This window comes from Misgurnus anguillicaudatus, chromosome 12 (assembly GCF_027580225.2).
Source record: "Misgurnus anguillicaudatus chromosome 12, ASM2758022v2, whole genome shotgun sequence".
Classification (NCBI taxonomy): Eukaryota; Metazoa; Chordata; class Actinopteri; order Cypriniformes; family Cobitidae; genus Misgurnus; species Misgurnus anguillicaudatus.
The window spans coordinates 15,644,599-15,657,252 of NC_073348.2; the positions used below are offsets into that span (position 1 = coordinate 15,644,599).

The following is a 12,654-nucleotide window of genomic DNA, read 5'->3' on the forward strand; positions in this document are numbered from 1 at the left end:
TTTAACTGCGCGAAGATTCGCTTTAAAGAACCGATTCGTTCATTTGGTGGCTCACTTCAATGAACTGGTTCAAATAACAATTCAGCAATATGGAGTCATGCATTTCCACAAAGTTCTCCATCTCCGACATATTTTAAATACACATTTAGTTTACTTAGTTGAATACTAATATTTATTATCACGTTTGTGCATATGTTATAGGCTAGAATCTTCAAAACTTGTTTATGATTCATGTTACCCATTTTAGTTTCTCCATTAATGGAGAAATAGTTATATAAATATAGTAAATAGTTGTTTTTAAGACTTTCTATAAGATCCCAAAGAACATATAGTGAAAAAAAAAACTGGCCCTCATACTTTACTGATGAACTGTTTTTGCAATCTTTAAGAACACCAACATTTAAGGTACAATCCCTTGCGTGATTCCTGGGTTCTGGTCTCGGCCCATCGGATGAAGCGTCCATGGAAAGGACAGATGGAGAAACCTCCAGAGGACAATGTCCCACAACATGACCCGAACAACCCTCTCTGTCCTGGTAGTGTAAGAGCCAATGGAGAGGTGAGCAGTCGGACATCTTTTATAGTTTAGCTTCACTCTGTTTCTTCATAATGAATCTCACTCCATGGATCTCAGATTGTTAATATGTTCCTGTGTCAGTTTAAAAAAGACGTGCCTATAGATGGTTTTAGCAGTAACAACAAAAACAAGCAGCTTTCGTGGTCATCACGTAACTTCCGGTAAACTCTGCGAAGAATAAAGTAGTCCTTTTAAAGTAGTTTATTTATATAACAAGCAAAATAAACAACACGTAGATTACATAGGAACCCAAAACAGTTGTTATTTTCGACGAGGTATTTGTTTAAGAGTTCAGTTTCAGCAACTAGTCAGACCATTAAACAAACAGAAACTGGAAGTAAAGTTCTTCGGACCAGATGCTTATCGCGTCACCACACGTGCGCCCGATGAACCGGTCCATAGCTTTATTTATGGTTCCATTGTCATGACTTGAAAAAAATATTGAATGTACAAAAAGGAATAAACATCTGGTGTAGGCTGTATTTTGGATTAAAACGACTGGTGGTGGTTGTAAGCTTTCTGGCTCAGCCTGGATCATCACATTTAAGCTTTTTTAAAGCTCGCTTCTGTGCAATTTAATGTGTCTGCAGTCATTATACAACGTTCTCTGACCTCAGCAAAATGATTGTTGAGATCTTGTATTTCTATGTGCGTTTCTGCAGTCTATTTATCTGTGATTTATATGCCACATAATATTTTAGGGGCACTGCTTTTTTAATGCTCACACATGCCTACAAATGTTTTTGGCTGACTCCATCATTTTGAGATATATTGGTATGAATCAATATATCAAGATAGTTGTTAGGGTACTGTATATTTTGACAAGATATTGATTATCATACTTTTAAAGTGTTTACACTGTTTAATGACATTGGCTTGAAACAGCTTTTCTAAACTTAGGAAGATCAAACAAAAAAGAAAGACCACTCAGAGGAACTGCAAGACAGGCCCTCTGGAGTTAAACGGATACAGATTACATTCATCAATGTATATTTTCCACCATGTTTTCTAGGTGAATCCACAGTATGAGGGCACATTTATGTTTGAAAACGATTTTCCTGCTCTTCAACCAGATGCTCCAGATCCTGGTACGATTAACTGTCAACTTCCTATTATACAGTAAAGTCACCACTCCAATACACAAAAATTTTTAATGATCATGAAAAGCATTTTAGTCATGCCCCTGAAATTTTTGTAGTTATGCTCCAAACAGGGTTCCCACAGGTCCTTGAAATCCTTGAAAGTTTGTGAATCTGGGGGGGGGGGATCAAGGACCTGGAACGTTTTTGAAAATATACATACATAGATACAGGTCATTGAAAGTGCTTGAATCTGTTTTATGCAAGGAGTTTTCTGGAAAATAATCCATATTATTCCCTGTGTAGTGTAGGATAATATCATAAAAATTCTAGACTTTTGAAGCACACGTGCTAACTGTTCGCTTTAAATGCTTATAGACGGTTTCAGCAGTAACAACATAAACATGCAGCTTTCGTGGTCATCACGTAATTTTTGGTAAACTCTGCGAAGAATAAGTAACAACAAAGTCTTTTTAAAGGGACTATAAGTAGGATTTTACCTGTTTTATTAATCAAAATCAATGTCTTTATTCATAAATATGTCCTTGTTGGTGTCAAATGAACTCTGCCAGTGATCTGACTTTTCTTTGTAAGCTTAGAATTTCTCCTCTTTACTTACATTGAACGGGTAAGTCCAAGGAGGCATCCGTATCCGCTGTATTGATAAACTATAATAGCAGAGAGGGCCAAAAAGCACTTGCCTACCAACGCGTTACCACAACACGTTTTCATTCAGAACACGTGAACCAGCTGCAACGGACAAGATCAGCGATTACATAACGGCTACTGTACTTGCAACACGCATTTGGAAAGGGGAGGCGCTAGAGAGCACTGTTCGTTTGAATGCAAAATACAATTCCACCACTAGATGGGGTAAATCCTATTTATTGCCCCTTTAAAGTAGTTTATTTATATAACAAGCAAAATAAACAACATGTAGATTACATAGGAACCCAAAACATTTGTTATTTTCGACGAGGTATTTGTTTAAGAGTTCCATTTCAGCAACTAGTCAGACCATTAAACAAACAGAAACTGGAAGTAAAGTTCGGACCAGACGCTTATCGGGTAACCGCACGTGCGTCCGATGAAATGGTCTATATCTTCTGTATGCGAATGTTGATTTATATCAAAATGGTTTTTTGCATAATTGTGTTTGACACATTAAAACGTCTCAGGTTACATATGTAACTGTTGTTCCCTGAGAAGGGAATGAGACGCTGCGTCTCTCTTGCCATACTTCCTGCGTCCCTGTAACACCGTCTTGTGCAATATTTAGATAGCGATATACTTCCTAGCTCCGGCGTCACCCTGTCTTTGTCGTTAAGCCTCACCATTGGTTGAATTTGATATACACATTCAGATGCACTTACCCCTGGAGGCGTCCCCAAAGTGTCACCGCAGTGATGCAGCGCGAGTTTCCTTGAAAGGGACCTGTAACAATGTATCTTTAAAGGTAACACAATGTAACCTTGATCTCACTTGAAATGTGTCCCCACATTTAGTCCTTGAATACGAGGGTATTCCATCTGGAAAGTCCTTGAAAGGTCCTTGAATTTGAAGTTAACTAAGGTGTGGGAACCCTGTCAACATTTTTTATTGGCTTGATTGAGAAAAAGGTACAAAAGATGTCATTGTGATGATTGTACCATCCTTTTTTTGTACTTTACCTTTATTTTTAAGAGTGAGTAAACCTTCTACTTTAAAAATGTACTTGTGTTGTCTTGTCTTGTGTTTTTTATCAGTTCTTTAAAATGAAATGATCAAACTGAATTATATAGTGGTCTGAATTTGAGTAAGCCTTTTAGTAAGTTCTTATTCAGTAAATTAAAACAACTGGAATGTTCATAAACCCTTTTATTGCCTATTAACGTCGATGTGTCAAAGCACTACACTATTTTTTGTGTTTTTTTATAAGTGATAATAGAGGTAGAGGGTAAATGTTCCCTTAATTAACTTTTTGTTCAGCAATGATCTGCATGTGTACCAAACAAATACATTTTAAATATGAACCTTTACAGTACATGTATTAGTTCTGCTGATAATTTGTGTTGTTCTAGGTTCAGATCATCACCCACTTTTCCGCAGCAAAGCAGCCAGAGGCGTCTGGTGAGAACACTTTCATTCTTCCCCTTAAGAATACCTATTATTTGTGCTAAAGCAAGCATTACTATTTTTATTGCTCAAATACTTATAGCAGAGATCTTTGACCCTGCTCCTGGAGAGCTATCTTTCTGCATACTTTATCCAACCCTGCTCCACACCTGCCTGAAATTTTCAGGTAGCCCGAAACAACTTGATTAGCTTGTTCAGCTATATTTGACAAAAGATATTGGATGTAACAAGATCAAGCACTCCTATTACTATGAAATATGAGCTCAATATGGCCGCTTAGGCAACGTAAGCCTTCCATTTAAAATAACCAATCATTAAAGCGTAACTAAACCCCTGGTCAGAGCCTGACTCCACCCACTGGCTATATTTGAAAAATGCAAGAAAAGTGGGCAGATCCCAACGGAGATAGAGGGGACGAACTAAGCTCGTACCAAGTGTGTGGCGAGATCGTAACAAGGGCGTGGTGAGCTTGAACCTGCTTACGTCATGAGGTATTTTCTGGACCCAACATCCAATAGGAAAATTCAACTGCAGTAGCCACCGTTCAACCTGAAGAGGGCAGCACCCAGACGTTTTTACACCATATATTGTAGCATTGAAACTCTTTATATCCAAATGTCAAAAAACTTACTAAAATCAATAAACAGCACTAAAAACGCATAATTTTTACAGATCATTAACTAAAAAAAGTTGGTTTAGAGTTTAGTTACTATTTAAACGAAAAAGACTGACGATTTTCTCTATACAGAGTCGCATGAGATGCTTGACAACCTGTGTCCCTCTAAGTAGCTGAAATTACCTTGAATAAAGACGTTTTTTGTGCAATTTAAGCTTAAATAGACCATTTCGCAAGATGTAAACAACACTGGTCCAGAAGCACTTCCTGTTGTTTTTAAGTTTTTAGTTCACATTTATTTTACATTTGAATTCATTTTAAAATTTTTGTTGGTTGTATTTTGTTCTAATATTAATTAATATTAATATTTTGGTCAGTGTTAAAAAACTAAAACAGGAAGTGCTTCTGTACCAGTGATGTTTAGATCTTGCAAAATGGTCTATTGCAGGGGTGGCGAACGTCGGTCCTGGAGAGCCGCAGTCCTGCAGAGTTTAGTTCCAGCTCTAATCAAACACACCTGAACAGGTAATCAAGGTCTAAAGAGTTACTTGAAACCTTCAAACAGGTGAGGTTTAATCAGGGTTGGAGCTAAAAATTGCAGGGCTGGTCTATTGCTATTTCATGCATTCTGACTTATTAAAAGTTGAATTTTACATGCTAAACATGGACAAAGTTCACAGAAGCATTTGGACGTGTGGCAGAGTATTTCTGTGCCAAATGAAGATCAGAAAGTTTTTTCAACTACTGATTTTGTTATGTAACAGAATCGCTGGAATTACAGTGGAAGTCCTTTTATGGGCATTTTTCCCGGAATAGCGCACACACACACACCAACCAAGAGCTGACTCAAAATCAAAATCAACATCACCAAAGAAGTATGTTGTTATTTGTGAGAGAAATTTAAGCTTGATCAGCTTCCCAAAGAACCTAGCATTATGTGAACAGTGGATGTAGTGGAGTTGTGCAAGTGTGTTTGTTTAACGCAAGAATTTGTTGAAATAGGGAGGTTCCAGTGATTATAGTTTCATCAGTCGCACACGCTTTGTCGCGGTTACACGTCTGGATGAAACTTAACTTGCAGTCTTTGTTTGGCTAAGTTGAACTCTGAAACAAATACCTCATGAAAAAATGTTTGGTTTTCTAAAGACAAGGAAAGGGAAGTTTTGGCCTGCTGATCTGTAGTTAACATTTTATACATCATGGGCCCTATTTTAACCATCTACACACATTGTCTAAAGCGCACAGTCTAAATGGGCGTGTCTGATGCCACTTTTGCTAATTTAAGGACGGAAAAATGGTTTGTGCGCCGAGCGACTCAATAATAATCTTTTACATTCAATCCTTTAATCTTTTATATTTAAAAGCGTTTTTGTGCTGCTGCGCATTCATGTATGTGATAAGCAAACCAGCGTTGTCGTCCCGTTTATAGGCGCATATTACTACTGCACTCTTTAAATAACAAAAAACATATTGCGCCATTGATATAACTTTAAACCAGGTTATTTTTGGTAAATGGTGTAGTCTATTTTAGTTGCCTTAAAATAGCAACATGCCAACAATGCGCCTGAACACACCTCGTTTTTAGATCAGAACACCCATGGGTGCAAAAGTGGGCACAAATGCATTTGCTATTTAAACAATGTGGCGCTAAACGTGAAAATTATAATTGCGCAAGGTTGAAACTAGCAAAAGACACTATTGCGCTGCATTTCGCCGGGTGTATGATAGAGCCCTTTTTAGTACACATTTTACACAGTAACGTTAGCTCAGTATAGTTTTTGATACACTTTAGCTATGATTTGAACTAAGGTAATCTACTTGTTATTCATGTTGCTTGTTTTTTCTCTAGAAGGACTCTGTTGTTATTGATTCTTTACCAGAAGTTACGTTTGTTCCGCAAAGCCATTTGTTTATGTTGTTACTGCTGAAACTGTCTATACAACTGGGTCATAAGTCGCCGGCGGTAAGTAAAACAACCTGAACATAGAGATAGTGAGATAATGTTTTGTGGGTGTTGCGTGAGCTCGGGTTTTTCTGGAAAATAGCACTACAGCTGATAAATCTGCTAAAACAAAAGACACTTTGGACTTAAATGAATAATGCAATACTACTCTATAGGTTCTCAAGATTAACATGAGATTAGCCGTAACTGTGTGTGTTATGTGTCCTTTAATAAACAAAAAATATGTAAGTTGATGTAAGGTTTAATTTTTGTTTAGATACATGTTGTGTTAGTTGGATACTAGCACTTGATTTTAGAGATATTTGATTCGTTTTCCCCCATTCAAATAGATAAAACTTTAATCTTGGATCATTGAAATTACAACCAGGAGGCACTGGAACTTTGTGTTTGTGTTATGGACATACTGTAAACAAAACTTTAGAATGAGTTGCTTCTAAAGGAGCTATGTTATTATTTACCGTATTTTGGACATGCTATTTTTCCCTACACCACCACAGCAAACGCATGGCAACTCAATTAAAGCCACTCCTTAGCAAACTCATATCAGTGTTCTGACAGCCACACCGAAAATGAGGACCACAAGAAGACCTCTATGGAGCATGGTAAACAAACCATGGTAATGTTGTGTGGCTGTTGCTCAGAAAAGTTTTGTGTTAAAGCACATTTGCACAGATTGCGATAGATAGGAGAGACATCGAAGGACACTGTGTTAGCTCAGCATTTAAGCTTCGTTATTCTGGCTCATAGCCCCTCTGAAGCAGGGCTAATAAACTATTTCCCTGTGTTTAATCGTGCTGGGTGTGGAAATTGATTGTGCTGCTGGAACGGGGACACCTCAGGAGAGCGTTCACAGAGAGGAAAGAATTAAATGATTTTATGTTCTGAGTTGTGGCGATGGGTGAAAACCATTAGAGGTTGATTCTGTTCAAGGCCTTTGCCTGCATTAAACATTCCCCGATGAAGCGAAGCTTGTTAGTGTATTACTGTATGTGGATTAGGAAAGTATTTAAGGTTTAAGGGTCACACAAGCTACTTTCAATTCCTCTGTTCAAAGACAAAATGAGTACAGGATTCAAACGCGGTACAGTACAGTGCAGGCTTGTCATCATGGCCAACATAAAAGGGAGGCACTTTATATTTTGTGTAGACAACACAACAAATTAAATGGGTAACGTTCAGTACCGTGTTTTTCGGTCTATAAGCCGCGTTTTTTTTTCATAACTTGGCTGGTGCTGCGTCTTATAATCAGGTGCGCCTTGTAAGTCAGTATGAATTAATTTAGACATTTATGAGGCAAGAGACATCATTACCGTCTATAGCTGCGAGAGTCCGCTATATGCTGCTTCTGTATTTTTGTAATTCAGTGGATTCAGTAATGTGGAATGACGAGTATGCGAACTTCAGGCTGGTTGGGTTGTTCGGCTAATTTAGCCTATTCAACCTTCCAGGTACTGTATGCTATGGTTTATCGTTAAAATAACGGATAATATTACTTTAACGTACAGACATCTATTCAGCCTGCTGTTCTGTCTGCTTGTTTAGTTGAATAACTTGCCTTTCCAGATTAAATGTCTGTTCTTCTTCGGCTTGGATTTTGTGAAATAATTTTCTAAACAAACACGACGTATAGTCTACTGTGACTTGTATATGTTATATGGAACAGAACTTTAATGAATTTTGAAATCTAAATTAGTTTATTTTTATTTTTTAGTAAGTATCACTTCCGTTAAACAAAAAGCTTATTTTTGCGATAATCCAAAAGTCTAATGGAAATAATAAATGGGCTAACCCTAGCTTCCGGGGTTCTTCTTGGCCGCCATTTTATTTTTTCAAACTCTTCCAGAGTCTACATTCCCCGCGCACGCCCACACATAGAATGTGGGACAGGACAATGAAGGTAACTCAGAAGACAGGAAGTAAACCTAACATTAGATTCAATGTGACTTGATTCCTTCATGCCTTGGAATGCTGCCTCCAAAGGAGACGAAAACGAAAACGAAAAGTGATTTGTTGGATATATGTTTATCATAAATTTTTTCCATAAAAATGATATACATTTATGTTTCACAAATCCCTGCCCTACAACATACATAATGGAACATGTAATGGAAGAAGATTTAACATAATTGACATAATACCAGTGAATTTCAGTTTACCTTTAGCATTTGACTGCTTGGCTGCTAAAAAGCACAAGAGCAGATTTTTTCAACAATGGCCGAAATAAACAGCATTAAATCAGACAAATCATACTTTGTTGAAACAGATTTAGTTTTGTATTTGTGACAATTAAATATTGTCAACACTAGGTGGTGCTGTCATCAAGAAAGTGAGCGAAGTAGTAACCTGAATTCACAATACCTAGTGATATCCATCTCCACCATTTACACTACAGCAGTGTTTTTCAGGTAGAAACAGTACTTTAAAAATTATGCTTTGAAACAGCACCACACAATTATTGGAAGAAAGCAACGGAGAGCACATTCACACAAACCCTGGCAACTATCTCTCTAACATATCTCATGGAAATGTCAGATCAGGTACGTTATGCAACCAAATAATCCATTTGTAGTCATATTGATGGCTCAATCATATCGAAAAGCTGTTATGTAAACACCTTAATCAATACGATAAAGGTCGATCAGATGCAAATTTCGATTGTATTGAAAGGGGTGGTGTAGTCCAATTTGTGATCCGATCAGCAGGAGAAAAGTATGCATGTAAACGCGTGAATTGTAGTATTTTCTCAATCGTATGCAAAAATACATTGTGCACATGCGCAGAACATTTGTGCTCAAGTTCACGTCTTATATTTACCTCTTATTTACTTCTCACATAATTCTCATCACAGAAACATGCAATAGCAAGGCAATGGCAACGCATTATTAAGGTAATGGGGTCACGTGCTGTACATTCTATGGCGTTCATGTGTACTTTAATATTAGGCTACATAAAGCAATAAAATAGCTTTGTGCATTTAAAAAAATGTGTTTTCAATACCTATATCTAAAAAGTTCTTCTCCAACTCAGCTTTGTACATTTATCTAGAGAAAAAGGATGAACGATTAGTCGCGATTGCAGAATAAAAGTTTTTGTTTATATAATATATTAGGGTGTACTGTGTATAATTATTCTGTTTATATAAATACACACACATAAATGTATAATTTTAAGAAAAAAATATATTTATATTATAAATATTTATATATAATATATATTATATATAAATATAAACATCTATATACTCAATGCAAATGTTTCTTAATTATATACATGCATGTGTGTATGTGTGTTTATACATAATTATTATACACAGTACACACACACTCTGCTTTTTTGAGTTCAGATTTAGACTATGGCCATGGGATGGTTTTGATACGCGAAGCTAGCAACCCTGGCTGTGTGCTTTGTTAGACGTACATGTAAACAAACATTTTAAATCAGATTGCAATGTTTGGGGTGCATGTAAACTGTATTGTTGTTACTTTCAATAGGATTAAATTCAGTCGGATTGACAAAATTTTATGCATGTAAACATTGTAGAAAGACATTTAAAGTAATAAAAATAGCAACTTGAGGCACAAACAAGGGCAGTTAATAGAGAGAGCTGTCTGCCCTAAATAAAGCCTGAAAGAGGACACTTGGAAAGTGCATCAAAATGCATCAAACCCACACTGTAGGTCATTTATGGATTGAACCACCATGCTCGTTTATGAACTAAACAAAGGATTAGGACTGGGCAAAAATATATATTTTCCGATAAATCGGTTTTTGTGTTTTGTTTTAAAAAACAAAACAAAACCATTAATTCAGTGTTTAAAATGGCGGTATGGAAGTATTTTAGATTTCACAAGCAAGACGACGACCATAGTGTTGTGGCTTTTAATTTCTTTTAATCTATAACCCACTTGTAAACTTCTTTTCACTGTTCTTTTTAATAAATATAGTATTTGTATTCAATATATATTTATTGAGTTGAATTGAGAATCGAGTATAAAAAAGCCATCATGAGAACCGTAACCGAAAATCGGCACGAGAATCGAAATCGAATCGTTTTGTGAATCGAAACCGAATCGATCTGACACGTCTGAATCGATACCCAACCCTACAAAAAAAAAAAAAAAATAACTATCACTTTTGCCAATTTTACTTAATTCTTTTATGTTGTGATAACTTAAAAAAAATCTATTTAACAATTTGAACTTAATTTAATCTAGTTCATTCAACAAAAAGGTTAGTCTTGTCAGCTTTACTTAAAACATATTTGTTCAGCCAACATAACATTGTTGCATAAATTTAACAGATTAATAAAACCAATACAGAGTTGCATCTCATTGGCTGAGTATTTTGCAGTGTATTAAGGGTAATTGTTGTTCTGGCAGAATTGTTGTACCGTCTTGCAGAAGTGTAGCACCATTAGATGGACACCTGAGTAATACGTGTCCAAGTATGAGTTAATTAACTTGTTCTGATATATTTTAGAACAAATTTAACGGTTTAGAATGCAACATTGCATTTTGAAATATGTTTGTGTTATGTTTTTTTATAAACTCTATTAAAAACAGGTTTATTTGATAAGTTGTACTGAGCAGCAGCACTTGATTGATTGATTGATTCTATGTTATGGACTTATTAAATCCTAATTAAAGGGGGTGGAGTTTATAAAATGGCATTATTCAAAATGTTTATTATCATTAATGACATTTTTTATGTACAATTAGTTTACTTAAACCTCTTTTGTAAAATGAACTAAATTATTGTTTGTTGAGATTACTTAAACAAATTGCGTGGAACCTGTTGACATAATATTTTTAATTAAACCCAACACTTCATTTTTTTAGTGAAGGATGGGTAAATGATACAAACACGAAAATATATATTTTTGACAGTTTTAGTTGAATTATGTTTTTAGTTGAACATATTTATTCTGTAAAACTAGTAACGCTTGCTGTTTCTTGTTTGTTCCAGCAAGGTCATGTGCTTTCACCCCTGGTCTGACATCACTCTTCCCCTCATGCAGCCTGCAGAGATCCGGAAAGTGATTGACAAGTGGGCAGAGCTAATTGAAGAGCTAGGAGCCACGTACACATGGGTGCAGGCATGTACATCCAGTCTTAATACACTCAACTTTCCTTTGATGCACCTGATACTTTCCATTTACTCTGCAAATATCTTGAGTTATATTACGCAAAAATTATGTTAAAGAAATATTCCATTTTCTTAATAGAAAAATCCAGATAATTTACTCACCACCATGTCATCCAAAATGTTGATGTCTTTCTTTGTTCAGTTGAGAAGAAATTATGTTTTTTTAGGAAAACATTCCAGGATTTTTCTAATTTTAATGGACTTTAATAGAGCCCAACATTTAATACTTAACTCAACACTTAACAGTTTTTTTCAACGGAGTTTCAAATGACTATAAACGATCCCAAACGAGGCATAAGGGTCTTATCTAGCGAAACATAGTTTCTTCTCGACTGAACATAGAAAGACATCAACATTTTGGATGACATGGTGGTGAGTAAATTATCTGGATTTTTCTATTAAGAAAATGGAATATTCCTTTAAGATACAGCTTGTCTTTGAAAATAAAGCACTGGGATGTGCAGAAACATTTACAACAGTTGTGGCTAAAAGAAAGTTAAGAATCCCTCCAGAGCTGACTGAGTCATAGAGACATGGTTGCGTAAAAGCGTTTAAGGATGTCTGAGGGAGGGACGCCACTCGATTCGGTTCTGTCTCAGTCTTCCTCATCAGCACTAATTGGATCAATTGGGAGATGCTCTTCAGTCTGGCCGTTTCAGCGCTGATCAATGCCAGGCAATGCTGAGTCTTCCTGCGGCCTCTCTGGAAACATTAATGCCCCTGCAAGGCAGTAATGAAGCACTTCAAAGGTTTTCTGGGATACGAATGCAGATAATTAAAATGTTTGTGCTGAAAAATAGTCAGCTTATCAGTGTGGTGAGTTTCTGAGACCCTTTGGCTTTTTAACATATTTTCTATGGGGGGCATATCTGACCCTGTGTTTTGTTTCAGAAATTGTAGTAATTAAGTTTTCTTCCCCTCTGAGTATGAAACAACACTTATGCTACTTTAAGAATAATGTAAATTATCTCTTTTATGATTGATAATGTTTCTCTGTTTTCCAGGAGGTACACATAATGTTACATACAAAAATAAGTTATTAATGAAATATATGAATTCAACAAATAAGTTTAATAAGCTCATTGTAACTTCAACTGTCATATTCATATAAATCATTATTATGGTTTCTATGGCTAGGACTTAAAATTCCTAAAAGGAA

General features: G+C 36.0%; 1 protein-coding gene across 1 annotated transcript in view; it reads left to right on the forward strand.

Moving 5' to 3' along the window:
- galt (galactose-1-phosphate uridylyltransferase) overlaps window positions 1–12,654 on the forward strand; it is a 138,320-nt gene that overhangs the window by 543 nt on the left and 125,123 nt on the right. Inside the window, exons 2-5 of the mRNA XM_055209101.2 lie at window positions 390–559; window positions 1,590–1,665; window positions 3,717–3,765; window positions 11,316–11,445. Of these exons, the coding sequence (XP_055065076.2) occupies window positions 390–559; window positions 1,590–1,665; window positions 3,717–3,765; window positions 11,316–11,445 (425 nt within the window). The remainder of the gene's footprint in view (window positions 1–389; window positions 560–1,589; window positions 1,666–3,716; window positions 3,766–11,315; window positions 11,446–12,654) is intronic.